The 26142-nt window shown below is 45.0% G+C and overlaps 2 protein-coding genes across 2 annotated transcripts; both read right to left on the minus strand.

Annotated features, from left to right (window-relative positions):
• Positions 1-409: 409 nt before the first annotated feature.
• aprt (adenine phosphoribosyltransferase) lies at positions 410-3469 on the minus strand. The gene is made up of 5 exons (XM_036544324.1): positions 3326-3469; positions 2889-2992; positions 2458-2591; positions 1940-2018; positions 410-1416 (listed from the first exon to the last, which is right to left on the minus strand). Exons 1-5 carry the CDS (start codon positions 3415-3417, stop codon positions 1277-1279), a joined length of 549 nt encoding a protein of 182 aa, XP_036400217.1. The 5' UTR covers positions 3418-3469; the 3' UTR covers positions 410-1276.
• A 1649-nt stretch (positions 3470-5118) lies between these two features.
• On the minus strand, positions 5119-25953 carry galns (galactosamine (N-acetyl)-6-sulfatase). The gene is made up of 14 exons (XM_036544318.1): positions 25817-25953; positions 24861-24984; positions 22433-22507; positions 21579-21681; positions 20864-21007; positions 19895-19961; positions 19679-19806; positions 18609-18748; positions 18133-18236; positions 15106-15242; positions 14424-14526; positions 10039-10160; positions 5963-6080; positions 5119-5292 (listed from the first exon to the last, which is right to left on the minus strand). Exons 1-14 carry the CDS (start codon positions 25934-25936, stop codon positions 5206-5208), a joined length of 1572 nt encoding a protein of 523 aa, XP_036400211.1. The 5' UTR covers positions 25937-25953; the 3' UTR covers positions 5119-5205.
• Positions 25954-26142: the final 189 nt, after the last annotated feature.

Below are 26142 nucleotides of genomic sequence, written 5' to 3' on the forward strand. Positions count from 1 at the left end.
CTACATGTTTTTAAAGTTTGGATGTAACCATTTCATAGAGGTTTCAAGCTGTTTAGGGAAGGATCTGCTGCGATGCGTGTTGAGTCCGTACACCCGCTAAAGAAAACTTGGTTCCTGTATTTAGCAAAGTTTGTTACTCAGTTTGACCCCATGGGTTCTGTTTGGGAGAAACTAGAATAAAGGCAGTTTGCATTGCCAGTTGTGTGTGTTGTCTACCATAACATCTTTACATTACATGTACTGTACAGACAAAATCCACACTCTTAAATTACCTGGGTGATGGATTGTTGAGCTGTAAACCTTTTGCTAACCCAGGTGATAGTTCTTTTGAAGTGAGCAAGTTCTATACTTTCAAACTGAATGAAGCCATAATCTTAAAGCAGGATGAGAACTGAGGCAACAGTGTGGCTTAGGATCTTTATTTAGCAGTGATTGTTCAACCTCAGTTCAGAGCTGTGCTTGTGAATGCTCTGAATATGACACGCAGTTTGTCCTTTTAACATTTGAAATGGTGAAAGGTTATGGGGCAGTGCATTCCATTAATCCAAGTATTTTATTACTGGCATTGTGTAAAACCTAAATGGCTTAACTGAGTGTTGTGGGTTACAAATACAATACCACTTTAAGAACTTAACAGTACAAGTGCAACAGTTTTTTAGAAAAAGAATCATCACTTTTTCAACACTCACACCTGCTCATTCATACAGCATGTAAAACACATCCAGTTTGAAGGAAGAGGTAGTTGAGCCCCTGGTCTCTAACAGCAAAATGGAGCACAACCAGCACATTGTCACCTGCATTTTATACTGATCAAACTGAGGTTCAAACTGGTCAAACATTTGAAGGTTCCTATGTTTTTAAGACAACAAAGACTGGATTACGTCATGATCAAGGCTGGAATCATTCGGTTAAGGCGTAAAGGAAGTCACAAGAGCTATTACTATTCTAATGTTGAATGGTAAAGTAAAAACATGGCCCGCTGCAGGGGCAAAAAGGCATTCTTCCACTTCTGATGTGAAATTTGTCCTGTAAGTACACACACAGTAATGTGCATATCAAAGCAACTTAACTGTAATTGTCTGTAATTGCCTATGTAAAGATGTAAAGTGCATGCAAATGTCCCCTTAAACAACCTACGCTGTGACATTGTCCTATCTTGCATTTCTCTGACACAATGTGTTGGAACACAGATCGCAGGAACGGAGTGGACAATGGTTAACCGGTGTTCCCAGAGCCCTAAAATCGAACCGTTACGCCTGCAGATGCAGACGGGACATCAGTACTGCACCAGGGAGAACACCGAATGGGGTTTGAGTCTTTCCAGTCCGTTCAGGTCTCTCAGCTCGACCACCACCAAGCAGCCCAGCACCTCCGCTTTTTGCTTCTTCATGAGCTCACAGGCTGCAAACAGTGTTCCTGGGAAGGAAGACAGGACAGACTGTCAGATGGTGACATGGGCAACAGCTTCTGTGGATATGGCACCACTGGTGTTGGTGATTAGACTGCTCTTCAGATGTTCTACAGCAAGCCCAATCAAGTTCCTTCATGCATTCCACACTAAGTGATAGACAGCATCCACGATGCAAAATGGGAAGTAGGTGCTTTTTGTCAATTCAGTTACATTTTAAAACATACGATTCATTAGAGGAGGTGCACAAAATCATGAGGTTTCAAGCCAAGATTGCAATGTGCAGTCCTGGAAATTCCTACAGTCAATACAACGTCATTGAGTACCTTGTGGCATGAATTACATTTTGACTGTGGTGATAGTGTGTTGTAGTCATTAGGCAACTGGACTTTAAAATTGGTGGTTCAGATCCTGGGTGGATCGTGACCCTGTTCTATTAATGGCTAAAACGCTGAACACGAGAACTGTGGGTTACCATGGGTAACAGCAAACGCTAAGCAAACAAGTTATGCTCCACAAACACGGCCTCACCTCCAGTAGCCAGCAAGTCATCAATAAGCAAGACCTTCTGTCCTGGATCCACAGCATCTGCCTGGATCTCAACCTCTGCCTGAAGAACAAGAAAGACAGGGGGGCAGTGTAGCATATGGGTAAAGAGCAGGGCTTGTAACCAAAAGGTTGCCGTTTTGATTCCCTGCTGGGGCACTGCTGTTGTACGCTTGGACAATGTACTTAATCCACAATTGCCTCAGTGATTATCCAGCTGTATAAATGGATGATGACATGTAAAAATTGCAAGTCACTCAGGATAAGAGTGTCTGCCAAATGACAGTAATGTAATGTAATGTAAAGAAAACTGGCAGAGACAAATATAGAACGTGCAGCATTTCTCAAGATGAGAGCGCGTTAAACAGAAACTGACACGAACTGATGGCAACAGCAGCAACTTCCTCTTTATACAATAATAATAAAAAAACACTACACCATGGAAGTAACAACAGGGCACTGACTAGTTTAAGGATTTTCACTCAGTGACGTGCCAACCTCACCTTTCCGTACTCCAGGGTATAGGCCACAGAAACAGTAGGTCCCGGGAGTTTGCCTTTCTTCCGGACCAGCGCAAAGCCCACTCCTAGCCTCTGAGCCAGCAGAGGACCAAACAGAAACCCACGGGCATCCAAGCCTACACATCAGGACATTTCAATTTCAAGTGGGCGCAGAGCTGCCGTAGGTACTCTTTAGTCATGTAACGTTAATTTAATCTGTCAGTAAACTTTACTCGCATTGCTTCGGGTCGTGTAACTGTTCCGTGGATGCTATAACGTCACTCTCCAGTCATTCTCAGCAAATATTACGAAGACATACAAACCAGGTACAGCATGCACATGCAAGGATACTACCTATAACAACAGCTACCCATTACACACGTCGCTAAAAGCTAGTCTGTTAAGTTCACCTTTGTACTGAGCAGACAACTTACCCACAATCTGCTGGACCTGCGGGTATGCTTCCTTTACGTGCTCTTCAAATAAATCAATAGCCGCAGTTAGCGCTTCGGGATCTTTTAGTAAGGGGCAAATATCTCTGTGAATGGTAAAGAAGACATATGGCGTGACACCGCCGCCGAGCAACGCAAACATCAACGCGTGCTAACACGTTAGCGAACTCCATGCAGTCTTCTTATTAACTAGCTAAATCGGAGATCATGCAAGACAGGTAATATTTAGGAAATCTGTAGCCGGATTTAATTTTCCACGAAGAAGCTACTCCGTTAGCAAGCTAAGTAGCACACCACCATCACCCGTAAAACTACGCTAATTGAAAATGTGCACGACATGTGCTGTGCCGTGTTGCATGATCAGTCGTCATGTGGCAAGCATGCAGGCAGGCTATTCGAACAGCAAAACCCCAGATTACCTAAACAGAATGCCTTTACTCGGAAAATCGGGAAACGGTCTGATCTTCTGGGTGACTAATTCCAGCTTCTCTTTCTTTGTACGCCCTGCCATCACCAAATATTTCGTTGGCACCGCGCGAAACGACTTCGTACTGTCCCAGGAAGTGTCGGGCTGGTTTTGAACCAATTGCGCGCGTCTCTTTGTGTCACATGACACTGCACTGACTTGCACTGTACACTTTGATCAGGGGAAATGGGTACTAATAATATTCTCTGAAAGAGAACATAGCCTGGGAATGTAGGAATCGCATCCCCCTTCCCATAATATAACAGTCTCCACTCTGGGGCAAAATAGTGTGCAAAGTTCTTTAGCGTAATTATTTTACACAACACGGCCACCTTATGGTACAAGTTTAGCTTTCCCTGTGAAAGCCGACTCGTTTAACCTCATTCATTCATTCTGCAAACTCAAAGCGCTGGCTTCTTACAAGGCTGTTGCTGGAATTCTCAGAATAGGGTATCTACACCAACACAGCTATGGGACTTGATGAATTTACATAAGAAGTTTGTCACTTCCAGACAGCACCTGATAATCACACAAATACACTCTTCAGATAAAACAGGGATTATAATAATAATTTTATTTAAAAACTCATGTAAAAACTGTACATGTGCAAATGGACAGTTTCAGACAGGAGTAACAACTGATCTCCATATCATTATTGTTATTCATTAAAATGTGTTGGAATATCCAAATAAAAAAATTCCATCCAATTTCCCTCAAATAATACATGGCACCCATTGTTACTTAGATTTTCAGATAAAGAATAGAAAAACAATCATCTCCAAAAATTACATGTATTCTTTTATACCCTTCTAGAAAAGGTTCAAAACATACACACACACCTTGGCATTAAAGGTCCTGATAGCTGATCATGATACTGACATCAAGATCAGCGGATCACCCCAGTATTGCAACATTCCCACGGACAATATTTTCCCACACATGCAAACACATGCAGGGGACTGCCAACCTGACCCAGACAGAGGAGGGACCAGGATTTACACGTGTCACAGTATAAACATTTCAAAACTTTAGCACTTAATACCTTCATTATATTACATTGAAAACCGTCAAATGATTTTTATACATCCAGGTATACATTTGTGTGTGAAATCTGATTTATTTTTTAGATTGACATGAAGGGGAAATGATGGAATGGCTAGTTTGCCAAGAGAGGCCCGATCGACTGTTTCTGAATGATATAATACTATTTATGTATTTCGGAGGACCCAACAAAAAAATTACAGTATTTTATGATTGCATTTGAATTTTAATACTGAACTTATCCAGTGCTCCAATGCTGTGGTGATTGTTTTGCATGATGCACTACCTCATTTAATAGAGTTATTTTTATTTTGCAAGCTGTAGTGCATTTTGAGCCCAAAATTAGGAGTATGACATTTTGCGTTCAGTTTTGCACATTGCAAAACTAAGTCATAGCAATCATAACAGGAATCCAAAATGGAACGGTGTTTTATCCCTTTTCACATTCACTTTAGTGTCCACTCATGAAGCTCTGAAGCGCCACAGGTTGCCCCCCCCCCCCATTCTATGGGATTTTAAAATTTGTTCATTTATGTATTTATTTAGAATTAAACCTTTGAATATATTGTGCAAATTTACCTTAAATTTATCTGATCAGATATGTCTTAATAAATGTCATCACAATCTGGACAGCTATCCTGTCACTGAACCTATGCCAGCTGACCCGCCCACAGTAATTTAAAAATCAGTGAAACTGTACAGTCTTGATATGCAACAAACCAAAAAAAGCTCCTTATGATATTTTCTTGCTGCTTGGTGTTCATTGGCTTCCGTGTGCCAGCCGACTGGCGGTTAGTGTGGCCACTCGCACTTCCAGGGCTGAGATTTGGGGGCTTTGAGGCACTTTCCCATCTTCTCACACCCAGCTGGGGCCCAGTTCTGTCAGACGAAAAGATGCAGTCACCTTCACACCTCACCAAGCTCACACAGTCACCAGCACCGGAGCTACTCTCCTGAGCAGAAAGACAACAAGACCTACACCCATTCACAATGTCTAGTGTTCCTCAAGACACCACTTGAGGGCACTGTTGCCACACCAGTATAAACAATCACACCATAAATTACCCCGTCTTTTCAGTGTTACAGTAAGGCATGTTAGTGTCTCATATTATATAGTCCCTTACTTTTTTAGCCAAATAAAACCTACAAAAGCTCTGAAATTATGACAGAAGCAGTTTAAATCTTAGAATCTCAGCACCGAAAAGGTCCAGAGATTGCACTGCAATCGAGATTCTACACAATAACATACCATTTAACACAGCAGAGGAAGAAAATATTTCAGGTAAACAAAGTGCACACTGAATAGCAGAAACTGCAAGCCTGGAACAATGAGTGTCCTTCCAGCTTTGTGCTGCGAGGGCTCTCTGAATGTGTGCGCTCCTTAAAAGAGTTGGGAGAATGAACAATAGCGTTGCGGGAAGCTGAGAGTTTTAGCCTTTCATCTTTGAGAAGGCAAGCTACCTGACTGCAAGGCTGTTTTTTTTTACCAGTTCGGTAAATCCCATATAAAAACACACACTTTGTGGATTATTACATGTAGTGGTCTCACCATGACAGCCAGGTCACACATGTTGAGTTGGGGTATTCCTGGCACCAGGTCTTTCTTGTGCTGCTCAACTACTGGGGAGAAACGCTGCAGAACAGCCTGGTATTCGTTGCTTAGGACACTGTCGGGAGAGACCACAGAGGAGAGGGGTCAGTCACACACACACACACACATACACACACACACACACACACACACACACACACACACAAGCACATTTTTATTTATGTCTGTGTTATTGAGCCATTTGTGTTTATTGTATATCTGTGAAAATTCTTGTTCTTGTCTCCCAGTGTCACTGTGTTACGTCTAACTGTTGTACTGTTACCATGGGCCTGAGAGAAATGCAATTTCAATCCTCTGTATGTCCAGTGCATATTGGAGAATTGACAATAAAGTTGACTTTGACTTTGACTTTGGATAGGAGATGGTCCCTGAGCCCAAAACACACTAGATGCTTGGTCAGATGTACAAAAACACAGCATAGGGCACACTGAAGCTGTGAACCGAGAGCTCAGGCAAGAGCGTACCTCACATAACAAAGGGATTCAGTCAGAGCTTTCTGCAGAACCTGCGTGCACGCGCACACACAAACATGGACACTCAAACATAATACATATAATACAGGGTTATTAGCATGGCGATACCAGAAAATACATTCATGTTTAAAGTACATTCATTCATTTAGCAGATGCGTTTCTCCAAAGAAACTTGGATGCCCATTATGGCAAGCAACATTAAGAGCTGACAACAAGGGGTAACCGTAGGCAACAAAAAAAAGTCAATCGAAGCACAGTTTAGGTTCAACAATCTACATTCTAATATTCTCTGTGCAATCATGGAGAAATTCCTACCAAATTTGTATTACATTATTGCACTTTTCCTTGGTTACAAATGCACAAATAAACTGAATTCAAAGACACACACACACACACACACACACCTTCCCTTGGGTACCTCTTCAGCAGATTTGTTTGTGGTTTTCTCTCCCCCTTCTCCATTATTTGTTAAGGAAACCAGGAGGAACCCCTGGGCTTTATCAGATTTAGAGTGTAAAACGAGGAGGTACCGCATGTTTCAAAGGAACGTGCACTCAAAAGGACCTGTTAATGGAGCAGTGTGCGTTGGGCGGGGGGGGTGTGGAGGGAGGGACTCGGCATACAGATCAGAAAATCTCACCAGTGCAATTACCAATTACATCCCCTGACACAGGCGCCCGCTGCACCTGCGGCCGCCTCCCACCCCAACCGGCTGTCCCGCCCCTCACTCTCTGATTGGCCCCCGGGGAAGGCGTGTGCATGTGTGAGGTGAAGTGTCAATTAGTGTAATAACCCCGGGCCCTGTCCGGCTCACACCTCACCCCCCTCTGCCCCAGGCCCACGCCGTTCCCCCAGAGGGCCTGTGGGGCTTCCGCTACACAACGGCACCTGCTCCTCTCTCGCCCTCATACGGTGCCTGCTTTCACACCCCCCGCCCCTCCTCCCTGCCCCCCCTCCCTGCCCCCGCCCCCGCCGGGATTTACCCCTTCGCTGGTCAGAAGGATCGTGCCCACTCAGCCTTTGTGCTCTTAATGGGACAGATGTAGTCTGGAGTGAGGTCTGCCGGAGCAGCGAGGTCACTCGCACTTGATACGAGGGCTCGTAACACCAGAAGGGAGTTTCAGCACACGGTGGCTCAGTGCTTCACTTTGGCATGATCACTTACAGTAAAGAATGCTTATGCTTGCACATCATCAGCGTCATTCCTTTTAAACACTTTGACGTCAGGCAGCAATGGCTTTTCCTCTGTAAAGTCTTAAAATGTGTATATTTCACCCTTTTACAATATCACAAATATTGGGGTCAATGCCTTCAGCATAGAGAAATATTATCTTGATCAAAGATTAGTATCTCAATATTATCTCAATACTGCATAATTTGCCATGATTATTATTATTTTTTTAAATGGCTACTGAAAATATGCCATTGCAGCTATAAAGTAAGGCCTGAAAATCCTGGTTCAACAGAAACACCACAGAACAGAGACAGAGGCTGAGGTATGCCTTAATCTGTATATATAGCCTACATACTACATACTATGCAGACAAACCCAACAGTAAGTGCCCTGACACTGAGCCCTCCAACAATAATCAACATTAACATGTTTATTTATATGCCCTTTCCAACACATGGTGAAAAAACCCACAGTCAGCATGGTGCATTATTACAGCCCTTCCCCCGAATGCAAAAATGAGGAATGACAATAACACTAAATGCAAATGAAGTCTTTTGATTTATAATGCATAACGCCCAGGGGGAAGGGGGCATTGCTCAGGTGTGCAACTGTACTGATTAGTGATTCATACCCCCCATTATTACAACACACACTCACACACACACACACACCCCTAATCTTCCCTCTCATGACACACACACACACACACACCCCTAATTTTCCCTCTCATGACACACACACACACACACACACACGCACATACACACACACACACACACACACACACACACACATGCGCACACACACACACACACTCATTGCAGGCGTAGAGAATGAAGCTGAAAAGACAATCAAATACCTCTGCCCTTTCTCTGCCTCCTGTGGAAATTGAGCAATTCAGTGAAGACTATTGATTGGGAGCTGAAGTGCTTGTCGACAGCAGATGAGGCCAGAGTGAGCCAGAGGCATGCTGGGATTTAAGTGTTCACCGTACAGTGACGCACATCTGATGCCAAACGAGGCAGGGGACGCATGGAGAGGGGTCCCTCGTGGATATTAGCGGCGGAAGTGCTGATCTGCTAACACTTTCCAAGTGTTCCTACACCCTTCACATAAAGTGAACGTCTGCTGTAGTGGACAGAAAGCCAGGCACAAGCGAACATTTCCGACCGATGAGAAATATCAAAGCGATTTTCCAACCCATTCAAAATTTCAACGGGGCTGGGACGACGGGCAGGTATCGTGCCAGGAAGAGGCGCTTCTTTGTCGCCTGACGGTAGTTTGCTCTGGAAGGGCTCCCTGCGCGGAGAATGTGTGGGGGTTTTCGGGTCCCATTTGGGGCGGCTGTGTCGGGATGCAGCTGAACTGGAGGCACGCGTGGCGACAGGCCCTACATCATCCTAAAGTGGCTCTTTAAGCGCGGACAGTGAGTAATGACCCTTGGCTGGCCCAGCTGACCGCCTGGGGAATACAGGTCCAGCAGGCTGATAGAGGAACTGTGAGCTGGGTGGTGGTGGTGGGGGGGGGGTGGCTGGGGGGAGGGGTGCAGGCACGGGTCTGGAACAGCATGATCCCCTACATACCCAGCAGAGAGGTGCAGGAGGACCCACCCCTTGCATGCCTGTACCACACACCTGGGACACGGCCAATTGAACACTCTGACAGCGGTATTGATTTTTTCCCGGGGTCTCGGGTTCAGGAGAGCAAAGAGGACGGGGGGATTAAAAACTGCATTAATGTTTCATTAGTACATCTACCCGTCTCTGGCTGACTGGGGGAGTGAGTGAGGTACACACAGACACCCATTACTGCCTGATTGTTGCATTTGTTATGCGCTTTCTGCTGCGACACAACAATCTTTGTAATTCAAATAACACAAAGTGAATTCAATTCAACTGAGGGGGGCAGTACAACACCAAGTACTGCGTGTGTGTGTGTGTGTGTGTGAGAGAGAGAGAAAGAGAGAGAGCCAGGAAACCCAAAAAAAATCAAGCATTTACAGTCTGAAAGCTCAGCTGGAAAACTGTCCCTTAACTCCCATGTCCTTCCCCTTATAGTAGAAGGCTTCAAGTAGAATAGCCAACTTTTAAGACACTGCTTGCAGTCTCACAAGGCAGCATTTCGTCCGCCAGGCTTCAGCTGTGCGGATCGATCTTTACTCCTCATTCCAGCTCTGAGAGAAGTGGATCAGTATTGATCTCATAGATTCTTCCTCCCCCTCCTTGCACAGACATCTACTCATATCCTTTAAGAAACAACCCGGCTACAAGTGATTACTCACGGCAGTGACTGGGGGATAGGCCACTGTCCCTAACCTTTTTGGGCCAGCTGACCCTTCTCCTGCTGGGACTATTCCCTGGACTCACCTGATTGGGTACTTCTCTCCAGGGTCCCGCCCCAGGTGGAAGATGAGTGGCTGCAGGTTGTGTTCCTGTTGGGTGTGGGTGGTCACGCCCACCACTTCTTGCCCAGGACAAAAGTTAATACCCTGCATAGAGGAGACACACACAAAATAAAGAACTGCAGATCTAACCAACCGCATAACAGAATACACTGCTGGAAAGTGCTAGTAACAGATAACCCTTTTTCACTGTGCCAGATTAAACCGTCCTTGAAAAAAAAGAAAAAAAAAAAAGATCCAATTAAAAGGCTGGATGGAAGCAGTGCACTGTGCGAGGCAGAATTGTCACCTGCCGTAATGGCACCACTACCTGATACAGGAGTTCTCTCTGCAGAGGTGAGACGAGGATCGAAGAACAAATGTACTGAGTGTGAGAGAACCGCAGGTTCAATGCATAGTTCTAAAAGGGCAACTTCGCTGTGAGATTAAAATGTGATTAAATGTGTTGTTCCTTGCCTTGTACTGATATCCATATAGAAAAGATGTTCCTATGCTTTTTGAACTGAGAGCACCAGCCAGTTTGAAATCATTATGCAGTTTCATGGAAATAGCCGTAACTTGCTTAAGGCTATTTCACCCTCACACAAAGCCCAGAATTCATTGTTCCATCTCCTTTTCCCCCAGTGGACTGCAGCAAAGTGCATTTTCATAATACATCATTACTCATCCTTTAGAAACAGTTATTAATCACTTAAGCTAAGAAATACTCCCAACACTCAGCTAAGCTGCACAGTCTACCCATTATATACTAACCTTGTTCGCATCTTACTACAGAATTTGAATTCATATTCATTTTAACCATTCACTAGAATTTGCACCCATAGGCAGGTGGAGAATAGCCAGACATGCATGCTGGGTACTGGAAACAGACAGGAGCAAAGTGACATGGAGCAAGCATACTGTACTTTCAGCTGAAACATCAACAAAAATTATTCAGGGAAGGACCTGACCGTGGAAGGAAATGGAGATTTTGCATCCGCAACACTCTTTTGTTGCTCCTCCATATGCCCACCAACTGAACATAAAAGGTGCAGAACAAGTTAAATTTCTAGATTATCTGCAAAGTTACCCTTAAAGGCCTTATTTCACTATAGCCTGTGCTTCTGGGACCCCTGTGCTGTCTGCAGATCCTGTGTGATAGCTCCACAGAGGGATATGTCTTGTGCATCTTGAGAACGGCTGGCCTGTGTCAGCTTTGCACATGAGATGCTCCCCTGCCTCTCAACCCCCTCCTTCAACCACTGGGCGGGGCTTTGACCCCCGCACAGACACAGACACACTCATACACACACCAAGCACATACACAGACACAGACACACACAGCACCCAGCACTGCACATAAACACACATGCACATCCATCCGAATTCACATCATTCATGCACTCTTGCATGCTAATGCACAGCACTCACACATATACTCTCTCTCTCTCATACACACACACACACACACACACACACACACACACACACACACACTCACTCACGCACACACACACACACGCCCTGCGCTCTTGTTGCACACACACCCCTGCGTGGCCCCTCTGATCTGGCCTGTGATGAGGAGTGTAAAACACCCTAATCCCACGGGGCCCAGGGGCTGCACTCCTGAGCCTTTTCCCCCTGGACCCACTGAGGCTCCGCAGCAGGGAAATTGAATATTCGCATTTCTGCAGAGTGCCTCGCATTGGCATTAATAATGCAGCCAAAGCAGCACAATGCGCCGCAGTTATCGCCCGCAATCAGAAGATAACAGTAATGTGACGTGGAATTGAAAAATATCATTCAAGCGTGACGAGCGCTTTGTAGCATTAATCCCGAAGAACCGGTTATTCCCAATTTTAGACTGGCACAATCTGTCAGAGAATTGGCCGAGGTCAGACACCCTTTTCTGCCCCTCTAGATTGATGTGAGAGCTTCTTTTCCTTTCACTGCTTTGCATTAAATACTTAGATAAGAGCCCATCCAGCACTGAGACCCCATTTTAGCCACTGTTTGATGAGGTCAGATTACTATAAACGCTAAGAGCTAAATAATGTAAGTTAAATCACGTGTGATCACAATGTTTCAATTCACAGAACTTTTCCGAATTGGTGAAGTTGCTACATTACATTTCAGTATCTTAGCAGACGGTCCGATCCAGAGAAAACGACATGACTTAACAGTTTGTACATGCCATCCATTTATACGGCTGGATATTTACTAGGTTGATTTGGGTAACAAGGGTACAAGAGCAGTGGGCAACCTGGGAATTCATCCAGCTGCATTATAAGCCCTGCTCCCTACCACTCCAACATACAGATACAGACATGTCATGAACTCCCTTGTTTTTTTGGTAGCAGATCATTACTGTCCATCTCCCATCACCACTTACGGCTCAACTGATCAATGGCAGGGTACAACGTGCAAGTCGTGACTATTCAACGTTTATGACATATAACATTATACCAGAAGTTATTATAGCATAGCATTCAACTGGGTACAGTGTGGATTGGGTCCAACAGAAAGGCTCTCCCCACAGGTTAGAATACTTCCCATCATCCCCAAACCACCAGAATGTGCACCGTGTCATCGCCATTTGATGCAAGTCATTCATCTCCAAGAAATTTCTAATTTTACACACCGCTGATTCACACGGTACTCAGAGGAGCACCACACTTTCAACAGCTATTAAGCTGTAATTTCAGGCAGGTTTTGAAAGATTTTTCCCAGTAAATCATTCCATACTGGACTCCTGAGCGGTTCAATAGTCAAGGCACTCGCTTTGAGTGCAAGCTGAGCTCTTTGGTCTCAGCCCTGTCATCATGATTGTACCGTAAAATAATATACATATCTATTATTTCTATAAAAATTAATATAGTAATTATATCAAAATATAACCCACACATAACTGCAAATCATGTGTGGAAGTATATATATATGTCCATATATGTCCATCAGCATCTATTTCATCACAGAGAAGGCTGGTAAAAGAGATCCAACAGGCCGAAACGCGGAGGGTCGCAGGTGAACACGGGGCTCAGAACGCACTCCGCTCCATCCCGTTCTTCTCCTCCGAGGAGGTTGCGACCCCTAACGTGTTAACTGTCTCAGAGACGCCTCTCCTTCCTCGGCTCCTCAGACCTGTCTTTCCGGACACGTGGCACACAGCAGCTGATCGATCGGCAGCTCGCAGGCAATCAGACGGGCATTATTTGCGAAGTTCCGCTCCAGTTCACATGGGCTGATAAAGAAAGCTGCTATTGATTCGGGAGCCCTCCAGAAGAGAGCAATTTAAGCGACTGATGGGGCTTAAAACAAACTCCCTCATTTGGAAGAGAATGCTCCAGGGTCTGGAGGGAGAGGGAAGGACTGAGTGTGTTTAAAGGGTTCGAACATGAGAATCAGCAATAATTCCACGGGAATATTGCCATTAGCCCCCTGCTAATAACAGACTGCTCAGAAGGGGGGTGCTTAACAAACAGCTTTCTAGTGTCATTTCCCCCTTCACAGTCATTATACAACACTGATATTTCTATTGAGGTAGCAGAGGAGCCATCCACCAAGGTGGGGGATATAAACCATACCAATACTTTTACTTCTGTACCAGGTTAACCCATTTTCAAAGACATCAATATGACAGCTTCATCGGGCCACATAATAATGGACCAAACTTGGACCATTTTGCATTTTTCCCTTTCCTTTTTCTTCTTCTGCTTTTTCTCTATCTTAATTTTCTTGCCTCATTAAATCATCACAAGGCCTCCAGCAACCCTAATAACACTTCTCACCATTCATCTCTCCTGTATTCACCCAGCAGCAATCTGTTCATTGTAGCTGATGGCAAAGTCTCAGAAAAACATAAAAACTTTGCTGCCAAAAATTTCCAAACGTACAACCAGTACACATGAGATGCAGTTTTAGCCAATAGGACACATCAACAAAAAAGAAAGCACAGATGGCCCCCATCTTTGTTCTGCATGAAAACAAGCTGACTATCAAACCAAACCAATCAGCCAAAATACTAATGCTATTATATAATACAGCAATACAATCTGAAATGAAACAAATACATTACTGAAATATATCTGGCATTTTCAATTTAAAAGAGGTATTGTGTTGAAGGTTACCAATTACACAAAGGTTAGTCATGTGCAGTGCAAAAAGAAATGATACCTCCTCAGAAAACATTGTGCATACACTGAGTGATGTACGTGGCTGTTTTGTTAAAAAAAGAAAGATAAAACTTTAAAAAAGAAGGATAGAAGCTGACCACTTCATGAAACTTGGTGTGCACTTTTTTTTTTACAGTCAGTGGTTGCCTTCGAGAGAGAGAGAGATGCCCTCCACGACCCCCCCGAGTTAGTCTCTTACCTTGTTAAACTCCTCCCACGAGTTGCTCCACGTCCAATAGTGTGCCTTGTACTGCCCGACCCTCACTGCCATCATCTCGTTGCCGCGGTAATAGAAGATGGGCCTGTTGAAGACAAGATGGGATTGGTGACCACCGGATCCATCGGATAAGGAGTGGCGGGTGTTCCCTCACGCTAAGCTCGGCTGGGATCCCCCGTCTCATCCTATTACGTGCTCGGCAGAGCGCTTTATCCACTCCGGTGGTCCCTCCCAGGGGGACTTCCTGTCAGCTCTTTCCAGGAAGTCAAACCCTCTCCCCCAAGCCTACAGCCCTATTCCAAGAAATACAGTATAAAACTATCCAAAGCAGACACCGTCAAGGGCAGTTTGGGTAGAGGTTACAATTTTAACTGTGGACCCTTCACTGGACGCTTCAGTGCTTTGTGAATGGACTGAGGGTTCCAGGATGTGCCAAACCAGAGATTTACCAAGCGTGGTCATTACGTCACATGACTTTTCAATGACAATGTTACATCATAGTATGTGCTGTTGTGCTTAGCAGACTCTCTTATCCAGAGCCAGTTAGACAGCTAGTACCTTGCCCAAAGGTAAAAAGTGCTCCAGTTGGGTATCAAACTGGGTATCAAACTATACAACACCACTGCCTGTTTAGACAGCCAGGTGGCGCAGAGGAGGACCTTACCTGTCGATGAGTGAGTTGTTGAGTAGAACAGGGGTCAGATCCAGCCCATCGATGGCCCGGTCATCTGGGGGGGACAGTCCTGTCAGGGCCAGGCTGGTGGTGAACAGGTCCATGACATTCCCCAGCTGGTAGCTGACCTAGAAAGGAAAAGAGCTCATTACAAGAATGAGAGAAGACTGAACCACATCCACAGGTCTTCTTAAGACATATTTTATGAGTATTTTTATATGCTTAGACACATCATTCACGTGATTCAGACAGATACTCCGTGTTCAAGCTCAGATCACAACCTTAGCTCGGATTCATTCTGGTTTTCACAGCTTCCACTTGAGATCTCAGGGGATACGATAGAGCACCATCAGGTACCACGCAATGGAAACCGTTTAATTTGACGAAACCTTGGTGTGAAGCTCAGTTGTGAGGGAGGGACAGGGCCGAGGGGGAGAGGGCCGCGGTTACCGGGAGGCGTTTGAACCGTGATGCTTGGCAGCACACAGACACCAAGGGATCCCGCTCCATGCGTGAAACTGAACACGACAGCATAATGCCGCGACTTCAACACGTGTTCCCATGAAAGCTCGCCTTTTTTTCGGGGGGAGGGGGGCTGGTGTCCCAGTGAGGCGTTGCATATTCTCAGCCTCCTCTATAATCTGCACTTCCAGGTTTATTATAAGCCACACAAACGTCTCTGTAAATTAGGGAGAGGAGAAAAAAAAAAAACGGGAGCAGAGCTGTAGCCCGGCTTTTTTTTTATTTTTTTTTTTTTATCTCGCTCTCCCAGCCCCACCGAAAAAAAAAGCTTATTTTATTTATAAACTTTGAACCGTTTTCAGATAAAATGCTATTTTTTCCCTGTCATCCTTGATCTTTCGTTCCATTCTCTCCTGAGCGGCCCTTTGAGGGAGACGGCGTTCTCGCCATCAGATAGCGCTATCAGCCGAGAGCAGCTGCCGCCGCCACCGGCCTAGGCGCTGCTATCGCCCGCCCGCACACCGCCAGCACAGCCAAAATGAATTCCTCCTCTCCCCACAAGCCACTGCACCAGCGAGAGAGGGCCCAGGCAACATTCCATTATCTGCTTAACACACACACACACACACACACACATACACACAAAAAAAGGAAAAAAAAAAATCTGAAAAAGAGAGAAATCAAAGCGGACAATTAATAAAGCTGACTACTGGCTACCACCAGGAACACTTATCCTCGTACATAAAGGCACAAAAAAATGTACATTTAAAAACTAAATATCTGAAAGAGTTACCCCCCCCCCCCCCCCCACACACACACACACTTCCCCATTTACTTCCATTTGACTTTGTCTTTCCCTCCATTTCTTTCTTTCCTCCGCTCTGTCGTGGCTAAATCCTTGCGGTCGTTATCTGACGGCACAGGCTCGCTATCCCTGTCTAATGCACTCAGGCGCTGTCTCTCGGCTGATAAACATAGCGAAAGGGATTGTGACGGTAGCTTTGGGGTGACAGCACCAGCGCCCACCCCCCCGCCACCCCCCCAACTCCCCCTCCTGTCTCGGAAGCCCTCCGTCACCAGTGGAATGTTGCACGTATTCCAATTCTGCATCGACCTCTCTGTCCTCCTGCAGCGTCTTTCGGACCCTGAGAAGGGGTGCCTCTTTGTCCCCTCTGTGTCGCCACGGCCACCAACTGGATAACGAATTGTAATTGCGATACAACTGCAATCGGAATGAACTGTAAGTTAATCAAAGTGGTGAAGCTGTTTTCCGATCACCCCTGCCTCTCCACGAATGAAGAGACGGAAACTTGTCAATTCGGACACATACGGAGACTTTGTGAGGCGTGGTCCTTGGTGAGGGTCTGCGCTAAGCCCAGACTTGGAGATGGGACCTCTGATTTGGCACACATGCACACCCTTATCATTATTTTTTGTGTGAAACTTAGCAAGGGCACTGATAACAGAATGCAGGAGGGGAGGATCTGACGGAAACAAAGAAATTACTGGCTAAGGAATCACAGCCTCTCCACTGACACACCCAGGCAGACAGCACAGACTCCAGATGCATGCGTTCTGAATTCAGCAGGTGCACTTGCCAATCTGTCCTGACTCTGTCACTTGACCCGGTCGCAAATCACTGTATTCATCACATTTCCTCTGCAGAGATTTTCCAGACCTCCATCTGTACAGGACCAGGTGTTATGGGGGAGGGGTGGATGGGGGGGCAGGTACGACATGTACGCAAGGAGAGCCGGGTGACTCACTGGCACTGCCAGCTTGCCCCCCCCCCCCCCAACTCCCCACCCCCACCCCCCCCAAAAAAAATCTTGTCCTTTATCCTGTACGCCTGGCATATTCAGATACAGAGGCCCTCATTACAGCTCTATCCAACCTCAGCAAACACACAAACAGATTAGCCGGTTAAGCCTCTCCCAAATCCCCCTCTCCCTCGCCACTCTGCAGCGCTATCTGCGCCCCACAGACCCCTCAGATACGAGCCGGGGGCCGGGTTTACCTCACCCACGGCCTCATTCCTCTGCTCCCCCCCCTCCCCAAATCTGCCCCATGTCACAGCTGGCCCTAATACAATTAAAAGTCATTTAGCAGAACGCACTGGCTTAACGGATCAGGAAGGAACTATTCTGAACAGCCTTATGTGGTGGTGGTGGTGGTGGGGGGGGGTGTCGGTTTTGTGCTGCTTGAAATTGTTCCAAAACAGCAGTCTTACATGCGCACATGCAAGACAGCCCTGATTTTGAAAATTTTAGCATAATTACTTAAACACACCTGCACCACCCAAAAACTTTCTGGCTCCCTCAAAGGTTCTTCAGAATGATGACCGTTCTTAATTAACAAACCCGTCCACACTGACACAGAGATGAGAGCACAGGGGCTTGCCAAAATCCCTGCGAAAATCACTCTCGGTGTGATGCAAGTCCCACGGTGGGTGGTCTGTGCAAGGGGGGTCCGTTTCTATAGCTGTGTTGTGCGTTCCTCCTCACCGAGGGAGACTGCTGGGATCTGAGGAGTGGCTCAGACTTTAAAGGCCCTCACCTTCCCTGCGGGGATGTGTCCCGGCCACCAGGCGATCGCCGGCTCTCTCATCCCCCCCTCGAAGGTGGTCTCCTTTCCGCACAAGAAAGGGCCATTGCTTCCACCTTAGGGAGCGTCACAAATAAAAGCGCAGACAATTACACTCACTCAAAGCAGCAGGGAGTGCAGCACTAAACACAATTACTATTGTCATTTATTTGGCGTACATCTTTATCCGAGGCAGCTTAAACAGTTTGCAGTGCGCATATTATCCATTTACATAGAAGGTTAACCTCCTTGCTTGCGGGGACAACAGCAGTGTCTCCATCTGAGATTAAAATCCACAGCCTTCCAGTTTTACAATCCAGGTCCTGTGACACTGTGCCACATCAGTAAAATCACAAGAACCTTCACAACAAGATGCAGAATAAACATGCCAAGACAGTTCAACATGAACACAGCAGAATTACTTGGGGAAAACAGTGGAACACCCTTACTTTGGTTGGGCCCAGACATGACCGCTGCTCCGTTGTCCGAGGTGAAGAAGACGAAGGTGTCCTTGGCAATGCCAAGCTTTTTCAGCTCCTTTAGGATCACCCCCACACTGTGGTCCAGCTCCATCACAGCGTCGCCATAGCTACACACAAAAGCAAGAGCCAATCACAGCGTGCAACCCCTCACCCTTTACCCCCCCTCATCACGCCTGACACATGACTCCCCCCTGAACCTCAAATCCAAATGTCACCTTGGTTAGAAGCTGAAATTACCCATAAGCCAATTGATGTTCACTTGTTTTGAATCACTCTCAGTGAGCGGAAAGACAATGCACTGATTTATTACGACGCCCTTTCTGGAATGCCTGATATCCCCCCACACATCCCATAATAACTCCCATTCCCAACACCTGCATATTGCTCTCCAACTGTGATACAATTCTCTGTCAACACAAATCTCATTAACTATTCTGAAAGCTGTCTGCTTTGTAAGTCTTGAGTATGGAGAGTGATGGAGAAGAATACTAAGCACACTGAGTAGAGAGCAGAAATTCAGCCTTTCTCTCACATTCACTTCACAGTGGAGAAAATCTATACTCCCGACGCTGTAAATAGCTCCACACATACTTGTTGAGAAGGACTGTTTTTGTCTAATTCTACACACACCCAAATCAGGTTTGCTTTTATGAGACCAGCTATTCACAGAACAATGATATCAGGATAAACAATGGATAATGACACATTTGCTTCCCCTACGGCACTTCTGCAGTAAGGCCTAATCAGAAACGCGCATACCCCCTCATTCACTAGTTCCTGCGCTATGAGGTGCACAAAACAACACAAGCCAAAAACACACAGAGAGTGGTCCCAACAGCGTTAAGAGATATGTTTTTGTATCACACCAGCAGTACAAAGGGGCTGAATTCTCCACCTCTGAGATCTGTATGCTTTGTGAATCAGAAGAAAGCTGCTGCAATATCTGGTCTCAGTTTCATCATATAGAAGGTGCACCTTCTTGTTTAAAAAAAAAAAAAACTCTTAGTCCTTAATAATGATTGGTGTTCAGAGCTTACCGCCCTCTCTGGCTCTGCCCCAGGAATCGTTTCGAGGCGTAGACCGGCGCGTGAGTGGCGTCTACGGCCCAGTAGAGGAAGAAGGGGCGCTGAGTCAAGGCCTGAGTACGCAGGAACGCCAGGCTCTCCTGGGACACAGGACATGGCAAGTGTTACGAATATTAAGAAATATGAACTGAAGAGAAACAGTTACATTTGTAGGTTGATCTCCCTCACCTGTAGGTAGATCTGAGTGAGGTTAGACTCCCCAGTCTTCACATTAATCCCAAACTCTTCATAGTACCTGGCAAACAAAGGGTTAAGTCTTCCATTACATTTCATTTGAGAACAAAAACAGTTTTCTCAGAGGTTACATCTGTCAGGCTCACATTAGATATTACATCTACAGACATACCGTGTTATGATTTTTAAAAAAAAAGACTTGCATGACTACCTTTTAACTAGCCTAGTATGCACCAAGCTGTTGGATTTGTACATGCCATAGGTTTTGGTCCATGTGCCAAAGCAGGTATGGAAACAGGAAATGAATGCATGAAATTTGAATTTTGCACTTATGCCAACATTTTACTCTACCAGGGTTTTTTTTTTTTTCACCCACAGAACAAAACATTTACGAGGGCAGAACACAGCGCAGTGATGGAGCGCGTGGTTAGACGAGCTCAGGAGCTGTGTCATGCTCCGGCTGCTCCAGGTGTCCACGCACACACACGCAGCGTCTCCCGGGTGCGCGTCTGGCCAAGGCGCAGGTAAGGCAATTAAACTCACGGCTGAGCACAAAAACGGCTCACCTGCTATCGCCAGCGACCCTGAATGCGCATATGGTCGGATCCGGGGGAAACAAACGGCTGGAAAACGAGACGCACGGGCGCAGCTGGTGCACAGCGTACAGTACGCAAGGAAAAAAAACTCCCTGCTCATTCAGGGGAGCGGCCAGCCCAACCGAGCGGAGTGTGTGTGTTTCTGTGTATGTGTTTGTGCATATGTGCGTGTGTGTGTATTTGTGTAGTCTGTTTATGTGTGTGTGTGTGTGTATGTGTGTGTGTGTGTGTGTGTGTGTATTTGTGTAGTCTGTTTATGTGTATGTGTGTGCGTGCGTGTGTGTGTGTGTGTGTGTGTATGTGTGTGCGTGCGTGCGTGCGTGTGTGTGTGTGTGTGTGTGTGTGTGTGTATATGCGTGAGGCATACCTTCCCACCATCTGGGAGTTGTTGTAGACGGGGATGTTTGGCCGGAAGCTGTTGTTGTACGGCCCGAAGTGGCAGTTTGGGGCCCCGAACCATCCGTCAAAGCCGTGCTCTAGGGGGAGGTGCTGCGGTCTGTGGCCAAGATGCCTGGGAACAGCCCAGAATACATAATGTACTACACATGAGAGAACAGTAATCATGGACATCACCATCATCACCAGCACCGTTATCATCACTGCCACCATCATCATGCCCAGCTTTATATCCATCTAGCAGAAAGGACTGGGCAAAGCACACAATGGTGTGTGGCCAACATGCACTTAAACTTCTTCTTCCGTCCATTCTCCATCCATTCTCTGTCCTCTTTTATCATAGCTACCACAGACAAAGCCTTTAAGGCATGGAGCATATGCTTGTGTGTCAGTGATCTTTTTAATATATACTTCATATATGAATAATAATAATAATAATAATAATAATAATAATAGGAAATATTCTTATGTACCTTCAAATGGTAGACCATGTGCAGAAACACATCTTTGGAACTAAAGAGACACTTCAGAAATAATAGCTGCTGTCACAATATCCTAGAAATCTGATCTCTAACCTTCATAATGCATTTTGGAGCACGGACCAGACTATCAGGGTAAATTTGAAAAAGTTGTGGTAGCAAGCATTTGCGCATTTCCTGTTATATAGTTATGAAATAAACACACACCACTTGCCAACAATCTTGCTGACGTAGCCCATCTTCCTCAGCATCTGTGGGAGCAGGATCTCATCTTTGGAGATGCCTCCTACGATCTCCTGAGGCGTGTAGGCTACAGCAGACAGGGCCGGTACAGAGATTCACATGAGATCACATGGGGTGGCAGTGTAGCATAGTGGCTAAGGAGGAGGACCGAAAGGATGCCAGTTCAATTCCCCGCTGGGGCACTGCTGCTGTACCCTTGGGCAAGGTACTTAACCCCCGCAATTGCCTCAGTAAATATCCAGCTGAACAAATGGATAACATTGTGAGAAAAAAACTAATGTAAGTCACTCTGGATAAGAGTGCCTGCTAAATGCCAAGAACATAATGTAATACAATGAGATCGCAATCAGAGGTTTTCTTCTCCCAGTCAAAGCCATGGATAAAATAAGGCGATGTGTAACGCAGTCACTCATCTACCGATGTTTTCCAGAATTCCACTGTGCGTACAGTCTGTCTCAGGGTGAATCATCAGTATTTTTTTCCTGAGCATGCTTCAAAGCCATAAAATATGCCTTGCAACTGATATGAATGGACTGCAGATAATAAGGCCTGTTTCTTGCTATCACGGACTGAGCCGGCCAATACTCAGCACAGGCTGCGGGCAATGGAAAAATAAATGCCTCACAACGGTCAGTGGAAAAATATGACAGGCAAAACCCATGAAGTGAGAAATTGTGAAATTTACTGAGGTTTAAAATGATGGCAAGAATACTGAGAGAGTCAGGAGAGTGACAGTCCATGGATTCTATATGAAGTGCGGCAAGCTGGCTCAACTTATTTCTTCCTCTCTGGTCAGGCAATGTGGACGAGGGGCTCACCATTCCTAGCATGGGCATTGGTGGTGTAGAATCCATTTCTGACAGGTAACCTCCCGGTCAGCAGCGCTGCTCTGGCTGCAAAATATATAGTCATTAACGACACAAACTCTTTGAAACAGAAAACCATTTCAACTCCATGCATCCACTTTTAGCAAGACTCTGCTGCTGTCCCTTGTATGTATCTTATACTTCCTCCAATATTCCAAACCCATTATACGGGGGGTGACAGTGGCTCAGGAGATAGAGCAGTCGACTGGGGATTGGAAGGTCCCTGGTTCGAATCTGGCTCATCCTGGCCGAGTGTCGAAGTGTCCTTGAGCAAGACACTGAACCCCCAACAGCTCCCAGTGGCCAGTTAGTAAGCCTGTATAGCAGCCTCTGCCACTGGTAGGTAGATGTGAGGCATATAACTGTAAAGTGCTTTGAGTACTCAAATGAGTAGAAAAGTGCTATATAAATGCAGTCCATTTACCATTTACCATTATATGTGAGATGCTGCTTGTATATCATTGGCTGCAGGGCCACTGTGAAAGAAATAACTAAGAAATATAACTGTCCAGAACCTTCCAGGTCATGCTTTATTTGTCATCATTGTGCTGCACAATTGATGTGGCATGCCTTGCTACAACAGGGTGAAACTAACTGGTTCATCAAAAAAGCTTCTCGGCCAATGCAACCCCCTAGTTCTGTGCTGGATTCCAGAGGAGACTGGCATGCTGCCAGAGTAGCGTTCGAAACACACCTTGATGACCGCTTCATTCCTCTGCATGGCGTGACCATAAAATGTATAATACATTGTTAAATACATAGAAAGATGGAAATATCCTTTTTTTTTTAAAAAATTATTTAACCTTTATTTCCTCAGGTTTTTCCCATTGAGATTAAAATCTCTTTTACAAGAGAGACCTGGCCAAGAAAAGTAGCACATCAAGTTTCAGACAAAATAAGCCAACATAAGCATAAAAAATACACAAAAAAAGACAAAGGACAAGTAGAAAGTGCAAAGAACAGCCAAGTGCAAAAACAATGAATTTCCAGCTAACAAACATTTGCAATTTCCAATAGACTGTTTCCAAACTCTTCACAATAGCTTTAAATTCACTGAGCGTGACCAAGTTCTAAAGTTTTAACTCTATTCCAGGCAGAGGGTGCAGAATATATAAAGGCCTTCTTGCCAAACTTGGTGCGAACTTTAGGAACAGCCTAAAGTTCGCACCAAATTTGGCAATCTGTGAGATATCTATGGTGAATAGATAAGCCTTTCGAAACAGTGACACAATGGTCAGTAAGGGCCCAACGTGACCACAATGCTGACGAAAAATGAACCAAATGTCATCCAAAGTCATCATGTTGATGACTGTTTAAATACATTCATTCTTGTGAATTAACTCAGCATCGGAAATGCTCCACCTTGAAGAATGGTCCTATATCCTACAAGAAACAGCTCAAAACTCAAAGGATTGAAGCTGTTCTAAAGGCAAAAGGTGACCCAACTACAGTAACAAATATTCATATATTTTTATTTCCTGTTTCCTTTATTTGTCTACACCCCATATATATATATACATAAATAAACAAAGGAGCCTGATCCTACTCTGATTACAATCTGATAACCTAATCCTCTAATTTAGCTGTGTAAAATCACATACAATAAATTTACAAATTTATATACAGTGGTAAGGACCTCTCTTCATGATGGTAATACAAAAGGTATCATGAACATAACTTCGTCAATGTCCACACATCTCTCTCTCTCTCTCTCACTCACACACACACACACACACACACACACAATGAATAATCGATTACGTCTTATTTGCTTAATTATTAATTAGGAAAGAAAAAGGGCCTAATAGTAGATCTCATTTACATAACAAGTTTATTCAAGTTCTTAAATGAGGTCTTATTAGCATATTTCAATAGTGTATTATCCTTATTACCATAATGAGTCTTCGTCCTGCTATCATCCAAGGGCACATGGCTTAATATTCTGAATTATTCATCAAATTGGAAGAGGCTCTTTTTAAAGAAGGATCCTAGTACCTAGAGTACAGTACTACTAAAATCCCCATCTCAAATAATTCTACTCTCAACTTCTTAATACTGATTGATTACAAGGGACTGGCCATTGCTTCCCATTTGCTGAGCTGCAATCCCCCTCATTGCCTGGGCCTTGAAGTATAAATGCACAGAGCAACGCAGTCAGAGAAAGGTGACCCCAGACACTAACTATGTCCCTGCCATTATCAGACTGCTATTGCCAGATGTAATGGGATGAAGTGGGTTAGATTTGGTTTTGTCCTGCAACCCCATAATACCCACAGTAAAATTTAATGAAACAGCGTTGGCCTTCTATTACTGTAATGTATTTATTAGTGTAATGTATGTGAATGTTACGTCATTTCCCACACTACAGACGCATACTCACATGGGGAGCAGAGGGGGTTGGCAGTGTAGAAGTTTGGGAGCAGCATCCCCTCAGCAGCCATGCGGTCTAGGTTTGGGGTCTCCTTCGAGGGCTGGCCGAACACCCCCAGATCGCCCCACCCCATCTGTGCATGAGAGGGATTCGTCAGCTGAATGTCCTCTTCCCCCATCGCCCTCATTTTTAAATACTCAAAATTTTACCGAATGCAGAGTAAAGCAGAGACTTTGTCACATTACATTACATTATATCACATTACATTACATTACATTACATGCATTTAGCAGACACTCTTATCCAGAGCAGCTTCCACCACAAAAGAACAGAAGTGTATTCATTCAAGCAGAATGAGCAGCAGCATCAGACCAGGCTAACAACACTCTCAGACCGGTGGGTGTGAGCCTAACACTATTCAAGCCCAACCACAAGCTAACCTGTGATAACCTGACTAGACAGTTTATAAACTGTGAATCCAAGTGATGAAAATATCACTTCCTCACCCATAGCAGATGGAGCCATACCAGGTCTTAACATCAGCAGATTAATGGATGGGAAGATGAGGTATGTTGGCATCATCCAATCAATGTACCAACCTTTTCTCAGCAAGACTCAGAATGTCTGAATACATGTGTCTAAAGCACAACATGTGTCTAAAGCACAGCTCAGAGACATGTCATGGTTATTTATGCATTACTTACTTGAAAAATAGGACAACGACTCATGTATGACTAAGCGTCAATAAGCGTGCACTGCATTGCAGAAGTTAATACAAACTCACAGACGGCGGCACACTGTTCATAATATGTGCAACTTTAACTTTAACATATTCCAAATAGTTTCAACAGTTGTATGGCCTTTACAACAGTGAAACGCCGATTTTACAGCTTGTTAGAACTTTTCACAACCAACTAGCTGGTGAAAATAGTAGGGTTCAGAAGAAGCAACAGAAAATCGCTTACGTCATCCATAAGCATGATGATAATATTTGGAGTTGAGCCATTTCTGAGCGTTTCTGACCAGCTGCCACATGTAAAAGTAAGGAGCAGAAGTGAGATTCTTTGAATTAGGTGCAGACCCATTGCTGCCCCAACGGCTAAGAGAAATATGTCATGTGACAGTTTATGCAGGAAATACAGGATGATCATATGAGCTTTCGGATCACGTGAATTAGTGATGAAAATTTGTAAACAAACAACGCACAAGATGCAGGGCACATGGAATAGAACGCAAATGGTTCAGCATCTTCGGGGTCACGAATATATTGTCATACAATCACGTAAATGTA

The sequence above is a fragment of the Megalops cyprinoides genome, chromosome 13 (assembly GCF_013368585.1).
Source record: "Megalops cyprinoides isolate fMegCyp1 chromosome 13, fMegCyp1.pri, whole genome shotgun sequence".
NCBI classification, from domain to species: domain Eukaryota; kingdom Metazoa; phylum Chordata; class Actinopteri; order Elopiformes; family Megalopidae; genus Megalops; species Megalops cyprinoides.

Bases quoted from the DNA above. Each gene is read 5' to 3' on its own strand.
- aprt (XM_036544324.1), bottom strand. From the start codon at position 3,417: ATGGCAGGGCGTACAAAGAAAGAGAAGCTGGAATTAGTCACCCAGAAG. The intron at 2,592-2,888 runs GTAAGTTGTCTG...CCTGATGTGTAG, and splicing joins GCAGGTCCAGCAGATTGTGG to GCTTGGATGCCCGTGGGTTT. The intron at 1,417-1,939 runs GTGAGGCCGTGT...CTTCCTTCCCAG, and splicing joins TGACTTGCTGGCTACTGGAG to GAACACTGTTTGCAGCCTGT.
- galns (XM_036544318.1), bottom strand. From the start codon at position 25,936: ATGGGTCTGCACCTAATTCAAAGAATCTCACTTCTGCTCCTTACTTTT. The intron at 24,985-25,816 runs GTAAGCGATTTT...TCTCATGCACAG, and splicing joins TCATCATGCTTATGGATGAC to ATGGGGTGGGGCGATCTGGG. The intron at 21,682-22,432 runs GTGAGCCCCTCG...TGTCTGCTGTAG, and splicing joins CAATGCCCATGCTAGGAATG to CCTACACGCCTCAGGAGATC.